We start from the raw sequence: 23329 nt of genomic DNA on the forward strand, positions 1-23329 counted from the left end.
TAGCATGAAAAGTAATAAAACCGGAAACAAAACACAGATTATTGAAATATTCCAGATGCAAAGTTTTATAATGCGCTTTGTCTTAGATCCTAATGACTTATGGAATTAAAAATAATACCATTTGTGAAATGAAATGTTGAAAGAAACACATTAAAAGAAAACGTCGTAATACCTTAAATTACTTATTACAACAATACTGTTATAGACATTGTATCAAATTGGCGTGAAGAAGTCTAAAGATTCCAACAGTAACATTGTTCAAAACATTTAACTCGGAGGTAAAGCGTTTATTTAATGCACGCAACACATTCTTCGAAATGGTCTTATTGTATTTTAGTTTAAAAGCTAATTTAAAAGAACATTCCTTTCACTTATACGCCAAACAACTGAAGAAGGAAAGAGATATTAACGACTTGTTTAGACTTGCAGCTTTGGGTTATATTTTAATATAGACATTAATTCTTTAGACATTCAGCAATATTGTCATATCATGATACAGATTGCGATCTTCAAATTTTAATTTTGGAAGAAAATAAAAAAGAAAAAGAAAGAGAGTGAAGTATATTCTTTCCAGAAAATGCACGTATCCATAGTCCTGAAAGCGTAAAATGTTGCAATTTGTCCACGTATATAAGGCAGAAATAAAAATATTAAGAGCACAAAATCTGTATAGCAGGTACTCGTATATAGGAAATAATAAGTTTGCAATTACTCTATCAAAACAAAAAGAATACTAAATTGTTAAAATTTGCAGGGCAACATTGGAACCAGTTAGTGAAACTTTCACAATTAATTTAAACAAACCTCTTATTACTTATAAAATGTTCAAACATCTGAACGGTGTTTACTTTTATTGGTGTTACAATGTATGTATTTGTTGGGTTTTCGGTTACATCTACATAGTTCAGGTAAAAAACGACTTGCAAGCTTTTATTACTGAGGAACACCCTCGTTCCACATTTGGTCATTTTTGCAGACACATACGGGTACTTGAGTATAACCATTGGTCAGTTGGGGTGGGGTTGGGGATAATGTTAGCATGACGACATGTGAACCTCGATCCGACATAGGTGAAGTTCAAGCACATCTAACTCACCGACCAGAACCACGCGACTACACTGACACCGTTTCAGCTACATTTTCCAGAGCAAGCATTTGCCTCATTTCCTCACTAAGACAACACCATTACTGTTTCACATCATTCTAGAAAACAACATGATTAGTAATGGCAATCTTTGATTTTTTTTTCAAATTATCTCAAATAGGTTTGATTTAGTTGTCAGAAATGATAGTAATAAGGTATTTTCCTTGTTAAAAAAACAAGGATAAATATCAGACAGGATCGAATGCCATGTTCCAAAGACGCAACCTCCCCAAAACGAAACTCACAGCACGCAGATGTACACACTATCAACACACACAAATACTCGCATACAAAACAAACACATGAGGACAAAACGAACAAATAAAGGAACACAGTTGGGCACCGCCTTGGAACGGTCAGTGGCAACCCCCCCCCCTCCGCCCCCCCCCCTAAAAAAAACACCACTGTTAAAATCATTTCGACACTAATTTTGATTTTTTTTTACGCTTGCACAGCGTTTGAAATCTTATTTATTGTATCATGATATCAAAAATCTCATCTGTGGCACATTAGCTACACCAAAAGTCATATTATGTCTTATTAAATTAAAACTATAAAGCATTTCCCATGGGATACCAGTAGGATTCTTTCATTGTCGAATTTAAATTAAATATGCTACAGTTTAACATAGGAATTAAGTACATACTTCAAGCAATTATCTTATTTTATCTGAGTCTGGTTCAATTTAACCTGTCTGCTTGTAACAGATATTTCACAGTCTACCAACGTAGCACTCTTTAATATAAGCATTTCAAAACTGACAGTCTGAAATATAACAGAAATACCGATACCGTTACATTGAGTATAATGATAACTTGTTTTGCGTTGTAATTGTGTTACATACATAAGTAGGCAAAAATGCCGAAAGAAACTACTGACTGCTATTTATGTTAAATCCATTATTGAAATATATATGACCTTAAAGTCTACTCATGTTAAAGAGTATTCACAACAATAGCAAAGCTTTTTAGTGTTGGGTTGTATTTAGACGAGTACCAATTCGGAGAAACGTATTGGGCGGGCGATATGTGTGTCAAGTTTGTTCTTCGAATTGGTATTCATCTTTTTATTTTATGTTTATTTCTTTCCAGTTAAACTTGGAAACCAGACAGGCCAAAGTCCGTCTTTTCCACGTATACGGAAACACCGAAATAACTATAACTATTTCGTTTTAACGAAATAAGTTTAAACGAAATCATTTCGTTTGAACGAAATAACTATTTCGTTTAAACGAAATAAAAAAAAGTCTCACATTACCTATTATTAGTAAGTGGAAAAAAAAAGTGTGTAACATGTCACTTTAGGGGCACCGTAACTTTGAAACACAAAATGTCGTCCATTTATTGATGTATCGACCGAAAAGTGTCAGAAATGCAGTATTACTTTAAAATTGCACAGAAATTTTCGAACTCTTTTGCAAAGCGTCATTATTTTATCAAGAAGAAATGATCTCTTATGTAAACAACGCGCGGGAGACTGACATTGGAGTGTCACAGTGATTTTATTAAAACTTCACTTTGTTAAAGAGGACAATGCGAGAAAGCATACACAGTATGAATGAATAACTTTATTATATTTCTTCATCTATACTGCAATCTAACATTCTCAGTGCATTAAATCCCTATCAACGCAGAATATGTTTTTAATGATATTTCTTGTTTTATGTACTACCAATGTCAACGGATTTAAAAGACAGTTTAATAGACAGACAATAGCACGGCATTTTACACTGCATTTTAGTGCTATTTTGTCATTTTGTCAATTTGAAATATTGATTATAGGAACAAGCGATGTGATCAACTCTGTAAAATGATCGTTTTTATTGAAGTGTATGACGCAGACAAGCAGGGTAAATCAAGTTTGATTTGACTGAGTTGTTCATGAGGTGCAATGAAAATATTCCGCATTCGTTACAAAAGGTAAAAGGTAAGCGTTAATTTCCCGGAAGCACAGAGCACCCAAAACACAGCCATAGAGCCGAGCATTGCAAAGTAGGCCCACAACAAGAAGAATTGTAACGGAAAAGATATGGTAGACGGTTTGCTTCAAAATTCGAACAAGTACATTTTAACTATATTGAGGGTAAGGGGTAAATGAAAGGGCTGAGTGTTGGGGAAAAGTAGAAAATACAAGAATGGATATTCAACAGGGAAAGCCACCATCACCATAATCCACAGCAGCTTATATATATTCTATCGTAAGAGCTTCCAATGATTATAGGGCACATCTAATCTGTCTAAAATGGCGGCAGAAGATAAAGCCTGTTTTCTATCTGTTTGCACAATCGACTGTCTGTTCGCTATCAGATCAATTATATCATCGGTGATGATATCTCTGCCACAAACTTGTAATGTCAGTAGATAAATACGATTATTTTGTAAAACGCAAAATTCCAATAAATACAGGAATGTTAAGATATCTTATCTAGTCTATTGCAGTAATGCTTAACATTAAATGCGATTTAGAAAGATTTTCTGTTTAACCCAAGTAATTTTCACCATGAATTATTTAAAACTGCGCATGTAATACATTCATTATGGTCCTGAATATCGTCTCACACGAAGCAATATTTTTTTTCTAAACTACCATGCCTACCACAGATTTAACCTCAACATTATTTTTTAAATAGCAAGAGAGGTTGTGATTTCATATTCCGTACGTGTCAGATAGCATTTGAGATGCCAAAATTGAGAACATTGCAAGCGATTTACACAATCAACAATAGGACGTATCAAATTAGAAGATTCACTTGTAAGGAGCGATTCAGTTAAGTTAACGGACAATGTTACAAACGCTGCTTGTACAAGAACACGTTCGTACGAAATGGCTACTGCCATTAATTCTGTAGTTGACACATTAGAAAATCAGAAGTAGCAGCTATCAATGCTGTAATAAGTCTTTTAGCTATGAAATAGTTAATATATTGGCGTTTTAGCAGAAACTAAAACGTTGCGGTGCCACGAATTCCGGGATTTCAAACTTTTCAGAAACTGTCTTCATTTGGTCGATTTAATTTGATTTAGTTGACTGATGGCAATATCAATATTTTGTCATCCCCAAACACAGTCAGTGCCAACAGTGCTTAAAATAATGGGACAAAATGGTGTTTTCCTCCGTCGTTAGATAAGAGCATGCAGCTTAGCGACATTTATTTAGCAGTTGTTTTACATATTTTATGCGACATTACTTCAAATAGATATAATATTTTCAGGCTGTTATAATTAGAAAATATGATTAGTACATGTGGCATTATAAATACTTTCATGTTTAACGTTTGTACTAAGATTGCGCTGTCAACTACTCTGAAACAATTTTGTTACAATTATATATCATTTCGACTGGAATTACTGAGTATATAGTACATAGAAATGGTCAGATGTTCTTTGACACATTTCATGTGTTCGAAATCAAGTCATAACGTAAAATTCTCTAATGTAATAAAACAGTCAGATAGCAGACTGTTTATTTTATCATTATCAAGTTTGTTAAATGCTACATTGAAGATTTGAAGATAAGTGCACAACGTAATAAAGTTTTTTTTTCTGATTCCGTTCCAGTTTTATCTGTAAACGCGTTTCGGATGTTGCACTTTTATTTAGTTACATTTGTTAATATCATAAACATTTCAACATTTGACATAAAAAATATTGTCTGGCATCAAGAAATTGATAACTTGTATTGAATATACGCAATACATATGGAATTAAAATTCCGACCACATCAATAACTGTTGATAATCATTTCAACATTTGACATAAAAAATATTGACTGACATCAAGAAATTGATAACCTGTATTGAATAGACGCAAGACATATGGAATTAAAATTCCGACCACATCAATGACTATTGATTAGGTACAAGAATGTGCTTGAATGACTTTTAGTAACATAAAGACTATGTACAAGACTTTTAAGTGTTACAATTTTTTTAGTAGAAATGTAATTTCCTATCACCATCAATTATTTTTGATATACAACAGCTTTAATGACCCGCTATCAAACAAAGTTACATGTAAATACTGTAAAATTATTTAATTTCGTGGGCATAAAATTTCGTTGTTTGGGTCAAAACGGCAATTTCATGAGGATATGAATTCGTGGATTTCAACTTTTGAACATAAAATGAATGGGAATGTTACTTGTTCGTTGGGATTAAATTTTGTAGATTGACTGAACCATGAAATCAACGAAAATTAGTCCCCACGAATATTAATGATTTCACAGTAGGTGAAATCTTCACCTGTTGTTACCCGATCATGAATTTATTACGAATATATTAATGGAGTGATTATCTTTTAAAATAGTTTGACCCAAGGACATTTGTAATTTATGCAAAAGTAAAAAAACATCCTCTCTGTGTTATAGACTAAATGACAATCATTGCTATAATGAACTTTTGATCAAACTTATCTTTAAACATTTCACGATAATTAAAACGATAGAGAAATATAGACTTTTAAATGTACGAGAATAATAAGATTTCATAAGAAAACTACTATCTATCTTTAAAATAGTGTTGTGTTATCATTTATTTCATAGAACTGTATTGTTGTAAGATCACTGTTTTACGAAATCTTAGACTAACTGTATTGGTTTTTGCGCATTGGAGACTTGCTGGAAACTGCGTGTTTGGTGAATAAAAATTAAATGATTTTATACATTGTTGTCGAATGATTGTCAGAATTTCTGTACAAGACAAAACCACGATAAATACAAAAATGCAGCAGACTGAAACAAAACCTGTGTTATTTTGATTGATGTCATGTAATGCATAGCCTGAATCCTTGACTTGCGCATTGACGTATTGCTGTTCCTTAGTTTAGTGCCTGTATTTGAAAAATAAGTATTTTAATCTTACGTTTATTTCATGGATTTATAAAGGATTCAAAGTATTACAAGTAATAGCATTACTGGGATAGACACAAGGCAGCATTCCTTACAAAAAAAACTGCTAATCAACATAAAAATTAACAGTCTTTGAAGCACTGAGGATATCAAACACAACCAGGATTATAAAATGCAAACACATGTAAGCCTACGCATTAACACAATGTTGGAGGCATAAATATTTGTAAAACGCCCCTTTGTGAATGATTTTGTTAGAAACGTCTAAATTTCAAAGTTTGCATCGTAAGTGTTACCACCTAAATTGTCTTTCATATCCAACTATGACAATATCTGTTCAAAATTCATGAGCTTTTATAGATGTGTCTGAATATGATGTTATACTATCATTCTGCTATGCAATATTGGATACAATATTTATTTTAGATGATTTGTGCATATGATATCGAACACATACTCGATTAAGTCAGTATGAGAGAATCAGGGGTAAAATGAAAACAAAAGGGACAGAACAAGAAAGCTAGCCCAACACGGGATTCAAGAAATTTTACTGTTTGATGAGTTGAAGGATTAAATTATCGTTGATCCAGTGATTTCGCTTTGGTCCCATTTTTGTCTTCTGACAGTCATGATGCAAATACACCCACCCTGAGATATCTCAAAGCCTATATGAATTCATTTCATTAATAACCCTATAGTATAGAAAGAAAGCTGCATTTAGTTTCGACTTGAACGTTTCAGTTATAAAGTGAAGTTTGTAGATAAAAATAATTTCTAAAAGAAACACGTACTGAACAACAGTTGCTTTCATTATATTTATTTGGCATGTCATAGATAAAGTCCATCTTTCGAAGCCTATATCTTTCGATAATTCATATTATTTATCACTCATATTTGACTTAACAATTGTTATATAGAACTGCACGTTATCAAAGTCATTCAGTGCTATTGTCCAATTTGTCTTTGTGTAAATGTTTTAAATGTTTCTAGTCTGTGTGGATCTTTGTGTCAATTAAATATTAATGTAGAGTGTTCTGCTCAAGTCAGGCACTTAAAGCAGAGCTTGTAGACGGACCAGTAAATGAAAAGCACATAAGTGCTGCTATTCACAGCAAAGAAGTTAGCCTTGCTCAATACATTTTTGCAATTATTTGCATAATGTTGTCCAGATGAAAATACTCAAAATACTCAAATAGAACAGCAGTTCGCTTGATGCCATAGTGACAGCAATGAGTCATCAAAACAATTTAAAATAATCTGAATAGGACGTTTTAACACTTCAATTACGCATGGCACGAAAATTACAAATATTTTAAAAGAATAAAGTTCTATCCGAATTCCTAATTGCAACATTACACGTTACAGAATTATAGCTCATTTCTAAGATCGAGAGATTTTTTTCTTGAAAATGGCAATGTGATACAAGTGAAATGATCAAATTGATTTAGTGCGAAAGTAAAAGGAATCTTAAGGCATGTGATGGAAATGTGATGATTTCAGACAATAGCTTTCATGATTTTACTAGTAATTAACAAGGTTGGTCGCGATATGTCGGTCGTAATATTTCATTTATATCTGGTTATTGAGCTGAAGTTTACTTATATAATTTTATAACTTAAAAGTATAAATTTCTATTACAAACAATATGTAAAGACCTAAGCAATATGACCGGAACTTGTCTTGCAGGGAATTATTTCCTCGAAGAAGCTAGAAATCTATACAAAATTGTATAAAGATACTGCTAACCGATATGTCTCTGAATGTTGTGTCATTCAGAAGGAAGGACCGATAATGCCAAACCAATGGGTGACTATAATTATGCTTGTTGAGTCTATATGCGCACTTGTACACGAAGAAGAATGTATTTTCAAATGTTTGCGTAACTATATTGGTTTCCATACAGTACTTTTACATTTTTTCTTTATTCGCATTCAAAACTGTGCAATATTAAACATCTAAACATTAGAAGCATATTTCAGAATGAGAAAAACATTGTCAAAGCAGATTATGGTTATAAAGTTCCTTTTTAATCAACAAAATAATATGTCGTGTTACTTTTAAAGCGACTCGTTATAGGTGCGCCGATAGGTTGTATTGCTGTAAATTATCAACATAATTATTATTTACTGCAGTAAGTCCAAAATGTAGCGAAAGTAGTCAATAAATTCCAAAACAGCGGGCAAACATATCATTCTGAGTATCACTCGATAACAATGTTCATGTGAAGAAGAAAAAAAGCTACTTAATTAACATGTATGATAAATGTGAAGATCTTTCGTCAGTCTTATACGTCTGGTACTTTTACACACTTTTATATAACGCTATTTTGTACAGTTATCTGTCATATGTAGTCAACTTTTCGGGCTGACGCCTAAAACATTGCACAGCGATACCATATCATTTTAGATTTCAACAAAATAAAATACTTCGACATTATTCTGAAATTGTTACAAAACACAATCTATGATCGCCATCTGAACTACATTATTTACAAAGGCGATCACTTTGTAGGAGCAGAGGAGTGGATGGAGTCCAGTTCCTGTCTGTGAAAACTCAGAGCAAATAATGCCGTTACTTAAATTACTTAAATACAAAAACACCGTATTTATTAGATAGTCATAGCAATGAAATATCCCGCGAAATATTTGAGGGTTATTAATTTTGTATCGAGAAATATGCACGAGTTCTTATTTAGCGGAAATATTGCACGACTTTACTGCACAGATGTGCTGGCTGATCATGATCTTCACTGGCCGCAAAAGCAGAATCAATCGTGCCAAGCATGGTAAGGGCTAATATAGAAGATCTTCCTAAAGATTTTAACATTTACCTTTATATTACAAGGAGCGTTCTATTGTCGACTTTAAAATATTGTAAAATATACAATACTACTGTATGTCTGATAAAAGTGGAAAGCAACTGTTTGTACGACCCATTTTGAAGCTTGGACTAGTGTTTGCGTCTCTGTTATTACATAAAGATGTACACACGTAAACCTACACAGGCGTTCTAAAAGGTATGATACATTTGCTATAAATAGTGTGAAAGGTACAACAATAAAAAAACAAAACAATTTTAACCTTTGATATCATACGCAGGTTTACAGCTCTATGCTGTACAACTTTATGAGGAAAGTCCTGGTACAGTCAAATGCACCATTGTACAGCTGTAAAAAAACATTTGTTGCTTTAGTTCAAAAAGTTCCATGTAGACCATCACTAAACTATATTAACCACACAGTTACACCAGCATTTAAAGTATGGCTTAAGCTTTAATTTTAAGTAAGACAAATTTCGAGTTTATAAATTATATACATCAAGCATGCGATAAAAATCATGCAATAGATCTCGGAAATTTGATATTTCATGTGGCACTTTAATCTAGCATTGTTCATGTGCTGATAATCATTTTTATCAAAAGCTATGTAGTATTCCTTGTCGAAAACATATTTAATACTCGCAATGTATTTGACAGTACCACGTTTGTACCTCAATATGTTTATACAGCAATAATTCTTAAAGATTGAAAGCACACCTCTTCATTGATGTACACTATTCATATCAGTTTTAATAAGTTAGGAGCCCTTTTTAACAGCTTGTGAATCTCAAAACTGATTATAGTCCGATTGGGCTACAATTTGACGTGACCTCATGTCAGACATGTTGATATGTGTCTACAATTTAAATCTGATTTATAATGTACCCTCACGTGCGCAGTGACAAAGTGTGATCATCCTATTAACTATATAGAAAAGGTCACAAAATGATAACAAATCGTTTTTTTACACACAAAAAAATGTGACACGTCAAGAAATGATAAAGTAAAACTTCTGAGTGCAGTGTAAGCTTCTTCAAAAAGTGTTATTTAAGAAATCATATTCGTTTTCGTGTTTTGCATAATCTCTATGATGAATTTTTATACGTTAAAGAGACTTTAAAGACCTGTCAAAACTGTACGGATTTATAATATACCCGTTGTTTTAAGCCTCCTTTAGTTACAATTAACTCCAGAATAAGAAAGTTTGATATATCTTCTTAGTAAATATCTTCACGAATGACAGCTAAAATGATTTCTATTTCTAAAAAGTAGACAGTTTCTTTGAAAATGATTGTCTCAGCAAACATCTGTCATTTCCGGTTTAACTGTTAGATCGCATCTCTTGCAAGTTTGACTTTACTTCTAAACTCGAAACCTGTCAGATATGATACCAACTGCTCGATCAGAACAATTGCTTTTGGTATTAAAGACTGATATTCCCCTTCTGTAAAAATGTGTTGAGATCATCGTTGAAGAAAAGTTAAATTTTGATCATTATAACTCTTATGTATATTTGAAGCATTTGGTGTCATACTTACAAAATCCAATGCAAATTTATTTGTGTGTAAAATAAGACATAAATTGAATTAATATTATTTTGCTTAAATTTCGAAAGGTCACTGAAAGAAAAATGTGAAAGAAAAATGTGTTATAGAATCTATATGTCCTAATTAAAACAAAAATGTTGTATGACTAAAACATTGTCAAAATATCACGACATAGTTGATATATCAAGTGTTCCTTTAGAAAATAGTATTATATAGATATTTATGCCGGCTAAATGTAAAGGTAAATGTTACCTATTCAATTCGCTTGTCTATATTTGTAATATTTTAATGCTATAACTTTAAAGCAATTCTGTAAATATCAGACTAATATAAGTAGCCTTTTTGTTTTATTTACAGATCAAACAACCATAAAGGGTATTTTCTATTTACTTTTGTTTTTATGACATTGTAGATAGTTCAATTAGATAACTTCTAATTTACATTTTGACTTTAAAACTGTACCCTACGGACAAATGGTAGCGCTTAATTAAAGAAAAACATATTTTGTTTTCTTATGTTTTCATTTAACAATATTTTTTTAACTTCCAAATATATAAACAATAACTAACAAATCGACAAAATGTTGTTTTATGCTTTGAAATTAATCTTTACAAATGGGATCACTTACGACATTCTGTTGAATAATTTGGAATTAAGTTAAAAACTAAAATTTCCTAACCGAATGAAAAATTCGTAAAACATAACAGGTACACATGCACTTCAATCCTTTGTACACAAAGAAAAACAGTGGCTAAATGTTTGTTTGTTTGTTTGTTTTGGGTTTAACGCCGTTTTTCAACAGTATTTCAGTCATGTAACGGCGGGCAGTTAACCTAACCAGTGTTCCTGGGTTCTGTACCAGTACAAACCTGTTCTCCGCAAGTAACTGCCAACTTCCCCGCATGAATTATCAGAGGTGGAGGACTAATGATTTCAGACACAATGTCGTTTATCAAATAGTCACGGAGAACATACGCCCCGCCCGAGGATCGAACTCGCGACCCCGCGATCCGTAGACCAAGTGGCTAAATGACACAGGTTCCTGAAAATTACAAAATATGGCTTTACCAGCCGCCTGAAAGGTTCTTGTTCTGCATATAGATTCAAGGATTAAAATTAATGTCCTTTATTTAGTTAGATAAAGACACCATTAAAACGAATGTTAAATTTGAACTTTTCATTTACTTAAGCTTAAGTCATAATCATATTTGATGTATGATATTAAAGATTTTAAGAAAAAAGTTTATTGTACTTACATTTTTTATTTGAGGTATGACAATCTCGATTTTATTACAGTTAAAGACTTTTCATCTTGTAATATTTGAGTAACGGTAACAGTATATTTTTGTTTTGATAAAATTAACCCTTCAGTCAATTTTAGGTATAACAAGAAGTATCTCTAAAAACGATACACGGGTGCATTGGCCAAAGCACACATATTTTACATCATAATTATATTAATCATAACCTAGGAAACTTTGACAAAAATGATACTAAAAGGAGGGGCCCGAAAATGGGGGACGAAAGCGTAAAGGGATACCAAATGACAAAAATGGAGACGTGTTGACTGGGGGACGAGGGTTTGTAGTAGAACTCTGCCGCAGTTTTACTACCAAGGGACGTAAGCTATTTCCACAGGAGTCTTGCAACGGATTATACTGTCTAACAATACAACTCAGAGCACCTGCACATCCCTTAAGAAACTATTATCTATTCCATCCGAATGTTTCATCCACCTATCAAAATGTACAGTTTTATTAGCTGTTAAATGACCTTCATTCCAGACATTTACAGGAAGTAAAAGTGAATTCAATACCGGCCTGCGGCCGGAAAAATGAAAACTTTAGGACATTTTCGGGAGAAAAGTTTATTCTGTCTTATTAGATAATTTAAGACAGTGAAAATATTTGCCAACTAAGACAAAAACACGAAAAAGTGATAAACATTTCTATATCTAATCAAAATAACAGCCTTTCTGTTTTCATGGACGTGTAAAACAAACTGACCATTTTAATATTTTATAGATATTTATCTTTAATTGATGAATTAATTAAGTTTCTATGTTTTCCCAGCTAGAACAAAACGAATTGTTACCTTTACATACACTAGCGATAGTAAGCTATTTAAAAAGGTATTTGCTTAAAAACAATTTACCGGTGTATTAATGACTTCATAACATTAAAATGGCTGCCTTTATTTATTTATGCCTTTATGTCTTAAATTTCAAAATGCCATATTTTTGCAATATTGGTTCGACTTTAAAAAATGTGTATGCGTTGCATGTGATAAGATGGTGGGTTTCATATAAACTTGAGATAAGGCATTCTTTCCGGTATAAAAACTGATAACGCATAACTTAGCTGTTTCTTTTTCAGGAGATGAAATGGCTGTCAATCTTCATGTTTTCTTATGCTTTATGACTTGTTAGATTCAATTGTAAATAAACATTTTTTTCTATCTTCATGAAAATTGAATGAAAAGCAAAAAATTCATAATTCATTTATTGTATGTGAAACAATCATAGTGTGCGTTTCTGTATATACGTATAATTTATCTGTATAAATATGCATTTGAAAAGAAAGTCTTCAAAGCATTTTAGTCAGTAAGCCTAATCCACCGGTAAAAGCTATGCACTGATCTTTGTAGAGACCGTACCATAGCTCTTTGCATACTTTGATTTTTCAAACTAAAGTGATTTTTACAAGTGCACCGGTTACGATAAAAAATGTAAACAACAGACTCTGTCTATGAAACTTTGAAATGAAAGAATGACAGTCGATCTTAGTCATAATACTGATTGACAGTGAATGCTAATGACTCAATGTGTTGCAGAAAGGTATTTAGTTTGTAACTGTAATTTCCCATCAATTGAAATCCTCTCAAAACTGGTAAAATAATTACTTATATTTGGCCAAAACTCACCGTCTTTGCCGTTCGACAGCTGCAAAAAGGGCAAATATAAAAGATTCAGTGTAAGTAATATTTCGCTGGTACTACCAGTTAGTAAGTTCATACTCTGAACAAGACGTCAGAGAAATTTGGGCAGATTTGACCGATTATGGCGTTGGCAGCATTAGATTATATTTTTTCTTTACACAAAAATTGCCGTTAGGTAACAAAGCGAATACGCCGATAATCCGGAGTTCACCGATCATTGTTCCAGTTCACGCAATGTAATCCAGCAATTAAACTGCATAGCTATTAGCTACTGCTGTTATAGGGAAGTGGTAGAGTGTCTGCCTTAGGTGTGAGAGGTCCTGGGTTCGAGTCCCAGTTAGAGCTTAACTATTTAGATTCTGCTAAAGCATTGTTTTGCTGTTAATAGGCTGTTCCAGATGTTCTAAATTTTTAGCACACAGTATCATGGATCATTATTTAGCAATCCAGATCAAAGTTGAATGTTAAATCAAATGCACCCAATTAGAAAATATTGACTATATTATGCCCCTTTGATGTTTATGCTCTCCATGTTCAAGAAGAGTTACATTTCCTTGATCACAAAATTTTCGTTAACATGAAAATATTAAATGCTCATAACTCCACACTTCTGGTTAAAATATTGTCTATATTTCTGTTTTTGAGAAATATATGGACCTTTGTCTTCATTTCAAAGCTTTTTAACTTCAAACTTGTGATTTGAAAAACTTAGGTACTATCTCTAATCTTTGTATTAATCTCTGTATTTTTCAACCTTTTTCACATGTAGCAGACATAATTATGAAGGACGCTTGAGCAGCATTCTCAGTTTGATTTCAACTTATTTTTTTCTATTATCCTACATAATGCATACACTATTTCATATGTGCTAAAAATGATTGATTCTATTTCCGTCCTGGTTTTACTCAAATTAAACAGTTTAAAAGGATTTTTCACATTTATCGTTATAATTTTTCATAAGAATAAAAAACCTAAAGCACAATTAAATTCTAAGTTTTCATTCATCAAAAGCTATTGCTATATCAAACTGCGTGCAACAGTTTGCAATTTATTCATCTTCCGTTCGGAGAAAATGATCTTGAAAAATATTGTCAGTGCTGAATAGAAATCAAAAGAAAAGTGGGGGATCATGTTTGATGCAAGAAAATATTTTCAGTCAAACATACAAACTGCAAAATCAGCTAAAAAATAAGACCCCAAATTGTAGTGGTGGTGTATGATCTAAGTTTCCATGACAAATTGTGTCATGTTATCATTTCATTATGAAAATGCTACCTACATGTCAAGCACAGATCTGTCATGTGATTTCAGCAAATGAATGCAAAGAAAATAGGGAAAATAGCTCTACAGAGCAAATAACTACCATTTTTGCGCCATTTTCCTATTTAGTGTATGTATGCCTAAACGTAAGTTTCGTTGTGTGCGAAGCTGTCAACCACCGCAAAACTGACCATACATTCTCGGACAGAAGCTTGACGTATAATCATATTTTTTAATGGTAAATGCCTTTACTTAGTACTAACCTTCCCCATATGACCTAATATTGCAAAAATACATACTTTTTTTTTTTTTTAAATGTCGTGATTTGCCACAATACTCAGAGACATTTTGTGAACAAAATGATAATTCTTCTTTTTTACTCAAGCTAAATAAAAATTAAAACATTCCAGTTCAAAAAAAAAAAAAATAATAAAAAAAAATAATGAGTTCAGTTTTCCAAATCGTGTGGGCTATATCAGTTTTGTGTGAACCTTGACGGTTAGTAGCATGAAAATTGCAGTATTTACTTACTCTGCATGTACCGAATCAATACACACATCGTCGCCCCAAATACGAAGTTCTTCAGCATGATAGGTATGATGGTAAACGGCATACAGAATACGGCCAACAGCAAGTCACTAAGAGACAAGTTCAGTAGAAACACGTTTGTTACGGTCCGCATTCGCTTATTCTGTATCAATGTTATAATCACTAGTAAATTTCCAACAACGGAGAGAATAAAAATCAGGGAATAAAGCGGTAATGTTATGATATCTTCCACCTTCAAAGGAGGTGATTTAAACTCCATTGGTGTGATCGCACTTTCATCGATGGTATTATTTATCGAAATATTCAATCCAATGTTCGAATCTCCATGAGAAAAGTATTCAGATGTTGAATTCATTTTAGTTCCTCCAACATAACTCAAATTCTCCGCCATTTTCACGTATTTCCTATAATTGTGCGCAATGTCCGATCCAACTTCAATTTTTTCATGTGGTTACTAGCTGTTATTCCACATGCATCGAAAAAGACTTCGAGAAGATTTTATACAGCATCACTTCTGAAAATTATCTTCAATCAAAATAGTTCATTATTTCATTTAAAATATAACCCGTGATTACAGTTTGCAACCTATACATTCACTTTTGATAATAAACATACAGTAATTGTTTAAATATCTCTAAAGACTTTTATTTACAAATCATCGTTGCTACATGTAGGTGGCACTTTTTTTCCTTCCTTATGACAGTAGAATATATAATATAGTTTAACTTCATACTACATTTAAATAACATTTATTTAATCCGATTTAATATTATGTATTTATCGTAATTTGTTTTTGAAACAAGTACTTCCGACAAGACAAATACACCGTTAAAGAATGATTTGCTAAAACAAAATCGCTGCAAGCAAGTTGAATCTCCGGTCAAAAGTCTAAAATGTAGGAATTAATACCATGTTTTTAATTAGACACATTCACAATATTTCTTGTATAGTCGTATGAAAGCTTTGTCTCTTTCGGACGTTTAATCATATATTTCATGTAAGGAATTACAAATTGACTTGTTATTCCGCTATGGATTAATGAATGCCTCGGGCCGATATTTATATTTATCAAACTCTGAAATGTCTTCCCCCCCGCGGATAAAACAATAGTTATTGTCTTGTTAACAAGATATCTTATATAAAAAAATCTAACAAATGATTTAATTCCGTTCTCAACAAATTCGTCTGTGATTTTATTCATTATTTGTCAATGACAGTTACAAATGTAGTTGCACTTACCATTTTATTACGCACATGAAATTGTCCTGAGCGCCCATGTCCATGTATTTTCATATATTTTATACCAGTGCATTTTTGTCGTAAAAGACAGACACCTTCCGTCCCTTTACTATTAGATAACATTTAATAACCTTTAGCCTGCTGGCGGCAAGTGATTCTGCCTTTGCGACCACCAGTGCAGACCAAGATCATGGTCTGCACTGTTTGCTATTCAATCAGTAAATTTTCAGTGAACATCCCTTGGAATAATAAATGGTATTGCCCAAATTGAATGATGGACCAGTCCATTTTAGAAATTTAGCAGGTTAAGGGTTAAAAACATCCTCATTGTGATCAAATAAAATCAAATCATTCATATTCTTATAAGAATTTTGTTTTGTTTTCTAATTTTCTTAGATTAATGATAGAGTTGATTTTCGCAGAAGCAAGGCAAAATAAAACCAAAACCTCCATTAACTCACCACTATCAAGTGCTGCGTGTTTTCCAGTCAAAGAAAAAATTTGATACTGCAATGTAAAAAGAGCCACAGTGATTTTAGGAAACAGACGCTTCGATATTTAACAAAAGCGACCAGTGTTCTGTTTAGATACCACGAGAGGCAAATGCAAAAGTTCATGTTTGTTAAATGAATCAGAAGCTGTGATTCTGCATGAAGTATTTACTTTCAGTAAAATATTAGATTTATACCCATATCGTTTTACAAAGTTAACGGTCTATTTCAATACTTCCTGATTAGCTTGTGGGCAAATAACGCTTTGTCAAAGAACTTACTTAAAAATAAATCATACATGTTTTGTTTCTACTGCATATTTATGTCACTTAAACTGGTAAGGCAATTAAGTTAACAGATTGTAGATTACAGAATGAATATTAGAGCAATCAGAGAGAAAAAAAATATCATCGATTAATGTTATGTAAGATAACTAGATATAAAAAGGATGAGATATGGTTTAATGGAAGGTCTTAAAACTTGATGAGATCTTGAAAACTATTTTAAAAATCTAATGAAAAGTTATAAAACATATGGTTTCAATTCGAGGTTTGCCATTGTGTAACTGGTACAGGTGTCGAGACAGAATCAATAATATATTTCTGAAGGGCACTTACTAACTACTACAAAAATCTTTCATTAATTAACTCTTAGTAACGACATGTAAATTGACTTATCTATTTATACCGATAGGTTAAGGTAATAACATTATTTGCTTATGGTCAAATATGCTAATCATGATAAATAACGTTATCATTTGTATTATCATTACTGTTATCATTATTAATCATACAATTCATATTTTTATCACGATCATGCACTGGATATAATTAGGTGTATTTTTCATTTCCCTCATCTATAGTTTACATAATTAAAATGCCGTATAAAATCTAAGATCATGTCAAATGTTAACTACTAGTGAAAGGCCTAAAGATAAAAACAGTTTCTACCATTATTTCAACGCACTGGCTTCTATTTGTTGAATTTGTGTTAAGGTAGATAGGGGCAAACTTCAGAGCTATATCAGCTAGGATCTGACTAGAGTCTGGCAAGCGTTAGACCCAAAAGATTTTGATTTGACATTCATCTTGCTAAGAAGCTTAGAATTTGTTTAGCCGTAGAATCCATTTACGTTGAAATGCCCGGATATACAGATATTCAACCACCGGTAAAGAAGTGTCGAATATCTGTCGTTGAATGAAAATAAACTGACGAGGATTCATAACTATAATTACTATTGTATGAAATTGAGTTGATTGCTTCGTTGCATAACGTTTTCCTAGGAAAAGTTGACATAACTAAAATTGTTGACGTGTTGATACCAAACGAGTTTTCCTATATCACAGACTGCCTGGTATACTCTGGGTTACTCCCCATCTTCTAGTTATTGGACTAGCGCTTCAAAAACGATTTTTGAAAATATCCAACCTTTGAGAAGAATAAATGACTTTAATAATTTGCAATAAGCGCTAAATTTTAGAAAAAAAGTCTGGCAATTTTCAGAAATCTTGGTCTGTGGTTTTGTAATCGGCTTCTTTCTGTAAATGCATGCTATGGACTTTGTAGGGCATGTATTACCACACGAGCTCCACGTGTACAGGTGACAATGGTCAGTTTCCATGTATCACAAATCAGACCCTATTTCTATAGATCATATCTATTGAATACGATAAATATATTTCATAATATCTGCCCACAAGTCGCTAGAATGAAATATATGCTATAAATGAATGTTGCATTTTTATTGTTCTCGAGTTTTTTGAATGAAATATTGCATTTAATCTTATTGATGAATATAAAGTTTAAGTATACGGCTTGTTAATGATTCTATATCGATGTAAAACATGCGATTCCCGAGGTAGTCAAGGGTTGCACTTATTGGGGGTGCCCGTATTTGTAAAATGAAAACCAAGTGCATTGTTACTTAATTTATGTTAGTTTTGCGCTTGCTGTGTATTAAATAACTTCTAATTATCAGATTTATGTTAACATTATGCATCATTAAAACTCTCTGTTTTTAAAACAAATTTCATAAGATTTAATTTAACTCTTAGCCTGCTGCAGGCGAATTTAACAGCCTTTGCAAACAGCTTGGAACCAGATCAGACGCCGATTAAATCGGCGTCTGATCAGGTTCCAAGCTGTTTGCTACTCTGACAATATTTCTTCCAATTTTGGAGCAAATTGAATGAACTTTACTATTTTAGCAGATGACATTTCCAGCAGACGACAATTTATCAAGCATGCTAAGGGTTAATGGTAATAAAGATTATGTTAGCAATATTTGGTACTGCGTCTGCCGGTGCAGCATTGCAGTTATGAATCGCTGTCCTTGTCAAAGACGCTTCATGCGTCTTTTTATATAAAAGTGCAATTTTGTAGTATACATAGATATTCTCATTTTTTTTGAATTACGATTCCTATACAACTATAGAAGTATATGCGGCCTTTGTCTATAAAGTAAAATTCTCGTAGATTTCGAAAGTAAAGTGCTTTTAGCAATTGTAAACATTTCTTCGAGCTTCGAGCGTCATTAATATTAAGTTGTGAGAACGTCACCTACAGCCTACATGATCAATATATTTTGATGACTTTTGGCTTTATAGCCACTTCGACACAATATGAATCATATGGTGAATTTTCCAGTCGATGGTGCCACTCCGAGCATTGTTTCAGGCATAGGTTAGTACCTAGGAAGAACCACCGACCTTTCGAAAGTCAGCTGGATAGCTTCCTCACATTACAGGTTATACACCAAAAGCGCGGTCTCAGAAACACATCGGTGAGGGGCAAGTGATTCGAAGCCAGCGGCCTTAACCACTCTGCCTCAGAGGTCCCAATAAATATGTCAATTTAGACCGAAATATTTTTCTACATTTTCTTGCCACATTGGCTCAAATTGGGTCGAAAATCTTTCAGATAATATAAATGGTTAAAATTAATATAACTTTTATGGAAGAACACTGCATATCATCTAATATGACCCTCGAGGGTTACCCGAGGGCTACACAAGGTATATTAGCCAGGATCTATACATCTTTATGTAGTATGGTAGTAAGTAACTTTGAATACTACATCAATTTTGCGAGATAATACATAACATATAGGTGACATTTACCCTCTGCCTTATTAGTCAACATACTATTTTGCCATTAGAACTGCAAACGATCATGCATATTTTGCCATGATATTTTTTACAAGCTTTGCTTGAATTCTAGACTGATACATGCCTTCTCTTTAGCTGTAACAAAACACTAAAACAAAAATGATTACCACTCCGAACTTATGTATAAAAATTAAAAATGTATGCATGGGTAAATAATTCGCTGTCAAAAATTAGATGAGTTCTGTATTTCATTTTCCGTTTCGAACAACAGAGGCTGCAGCTGCAAGAGGTGCAATTCAATTTGGGTATATTAAGGAGGTAGGTTACCTTTATATTTGTATGTGCGCATGTCCAACCGGAAGCTAACGTGACGATTTACGACGATGTTTACGACAAACTAAATGTGTTTGTATATTCATTCTTCTGAAAACAAATCATAGACCTGTCTTCGATCTGACGCTTTTTGGTTTAATAATGCAGAAATAATGAATAAATTGCCGCAGAAACGCTTCAAAACAATGTTGCCTTAAAATGACGTCATTGACGTCATGACGTTACGTGTCAGTTACCGCGCAAAATTAATAGCTTTTATCTTGAAAGAAGGTAATTTTGTGCATTTTCTTTATTCAAACTAGTTTCAAATAACCATTATTTGCTGAAATATTTTTATGAATCTTTTGCTCTGAATAATAATCAATATTTTACTTCTTTTATGTAGTTATATTGAAATGTTATGCGGAATGTAAGAAAATGGATGATGGTAACCAATGTTATTTGGAATATAGTTGGGTGAGAGGTTACTTGTTACGGCCATTTTCAAATAAAAAATCTTGCAGTTTGATTTGTAAAACCTATTTTACAGGTTCCGTTGATAATTTGTTACTTATATACTAAAACTAAGGTCTAAAATTGTTCAAATTACAGTAGAAAATTGTGGTTTCTTGAATTGAATGGATGTTACCATGGAAACGAAGCCCGTGACCTATGTATCTAAATGTAAAATTCAAAAGCGTTGACACTGGTCTATTTAAGAAACACAGCTTCGGCTTTTTATTTTCATTTCAACAATATCCATGAGAATAAAAGTAGCATGCTGAACGATTTTTTCTATAAAAAATGACAGACGAGGGGTACTGCTGTAAGTATTCTAAGCTTAGAAATTTGTTTGAATAAATGCAGATAACACGAAAATATAACTTACGTTAGAAATAATATGTTTTAAAGCTACATCAACTAGAAAGATAATCTTATTCAATATTATTTTATAAGAAATTACGACAAAAAGCAAGATATAAGCCATTTTAAACATCTCTGTTGCCATGGTTACTTTAAACTTTAAGAAAAATAGGGTACCATGTATAGTGCTTGGTATTTTGCTAATCCTATTACCCAAATATTCCATGTTGGTCATTAACAGAATGGCACTGAAGCCGTCGAAAACCCCTATTTTTATACATAGTTGTTTAAAAATGAGAGAAAATGCGTTACCATGGAAACACGAGCCCCGCGACATATACATTTTAAGCTTGTATTAGAAAGCTAACGTGCATACTAGTAAAAGTATATAGATTATGCTGACTTCTACGGATATCAGTGAAACTAAAATACACTGAAATGTGTTAAATATCCGTATTTTCCTTCTTCTTTCAATATGAAATACCTTTGGAGGGTCATGTTCTTCAAACCTAGATAAAAAATGAACTTGAAGGGACAGAGACAAACGAAACTGAGATTTTAGCAGTTAAAACTTCATATTACACGAAATACAAAAAGATGCTGCGGTTCAACTAATTTGAATTTACCCTTGTAACAAGGTAACCTACCTCCTTAATATCTCTGCAGGCATTGAGATGATCAATTAGTTTACATTAGAAAGTTGTTATTAAAATAGCCCACAGAATATTAAATATTTACTAAGGCACCTGACCTGCTGTGCCAGACTTTCAAAACCTTGTTTCGTAATTACATCGCAGCATGACGCATCAGAGACGACCAGGCTGATAAATGTGATACATGGTTAATGCTCAGTTTATTACGCATTACTGACATGTTAAACGCTTTTGATTTTATATTACATTAATAATATTGAAAAAGGCGAGGAGGTAAAATTTCACAAATTATTTGCAACGTTTTGATCAACATTCCACTACAGTAAAGTAAGCAAACCGTTTATTTTCGAAAAGAAAAATATATTTAAGTCGAATCAATGCACATAACTTTCGAAAAATATTAACCAATGCATTTTTATCTTTTACGTCGGCTTACAATTTAGACTTTTTAATAGGATGAATGTCCTTACGTAATATGTGTTTAAGGGAGACATAATAAAAGCTTGCGTAAGTGTTTAAAAAGGAAGATATCTGTTTTCCTTAAAAGGTGTGCACTTTAGTAATAGCTTCTCCAAACGTTAATGAACTAGCTCATTCGCTTTGAATGATGTAAAGGAAATACGTATTTGCGTTCACATCGACTGATTCCTTATGCCGGCTTGTCCAGAGTGATCTGTATTACATTATTATTTTTTATTTAAAAACAACAAAAGACCAACACTTTAGAATGCAGTGTAAATTTTGTTTTCATTGCTGTCTGTGCAAACAACGGACAAGCCTAAGAACTAACCAACATTTTACAACTGACCCAACAAGACTTCCCAAATGAAAGATGTTGCTATTTGCGGAATGGGCCAATGGTTTTCCTGCATATGTAATAATAATATTACGTTTGACATAGATTGCAGTTACTTGTTATCCAAATTGAATGCAAATTTCAAACCTGAATCAGGATAGATCTCATCAAAAGTACTTTACGCTTCGGGAGTTTCGAGGAGTACAGTATCAACTTTACCATTTATCACAGTATGCTGCGAATTATGGGACAGTTGTGCTATATTCGCTAATATGTTGGGAAATATAGCTTTGATTCTGTTATCTCAAATGGTCAAGTCTAAACGTAAGCAAATCGAAAATTGGTGTGGACTGCTGGCCAGATGTAGTTCTGCTAGAAGAGACACGGTTCCAGATTTTTTTCTTCATGGCTTAAACATTGAGTTTTATGTATTATTTATTTTAATATTCTTGTTTCTGTTAAAACACGCTAACGCAAAACTTACGTCAAGTTAACAGGCGATAACGTCAATGTTTTTGTTGCGACCAGGACAGAGCGCTACTACATTTTAACAGGGACATATAAGAATCGAAATAATGTATAGTAAAATCGCGTTTATCTTCTTATAATATCATAAATGAATACACTCTAAATCGGTAATAAGTCGCCAGAATAATTCACGCGGGATACATTATTTCTTAATTATGACCAAACACTTGAAGAAAAACCACTTTATACTACGTTTCGGTAACAATGATTTATTAGTTGAGCAAAAACAAGCAGTTTTTGA

The 23329-nt window shown here is 32.7% G+C and overlaps 1 protein-coding gene across 1 annotated transcript in view; it reads right to left on the reverse strand.

Moving 5' to 3' along the window:
* LOC123557320 (cholecystokinin receptor type A-like) overlaps nt 1-15732 on the reverse strand; it is a 64209-nt gene extending 48477 nt beyond the window's left edge. Inside the window, exon 1 of the mRNA XM_053543677.1 lies at nt 15082-15732. Within this exon, the coding sequence (XP_053399652.1) occupies nt 15082-15490 (409 nt within the window). The 5' untranslated portion in view covers nt 15491-15732. The remainder of the gene's footprint in view (nt 1-15081) is intronic.
* Between the last annotated feature and the right edge of the window lie 7597 nt (nt 15733-23329).

The sequence above is a fragment of the Mercenaria mercenaria genome, chromosome 5, assembly GCF_021730395.1.
Source record: "Mercenaria mercenaria strain notata chromosome 5, MADL_Memer_1, whole genome shotgun sequence".
In the NCBI taxonomy this organism is placed as follows: Eukaryota; Metazoa; Mollusca; class Bivalvia; order Venerida; family Veneridae; genus Mercenaria; species Mercenaria mercenaria.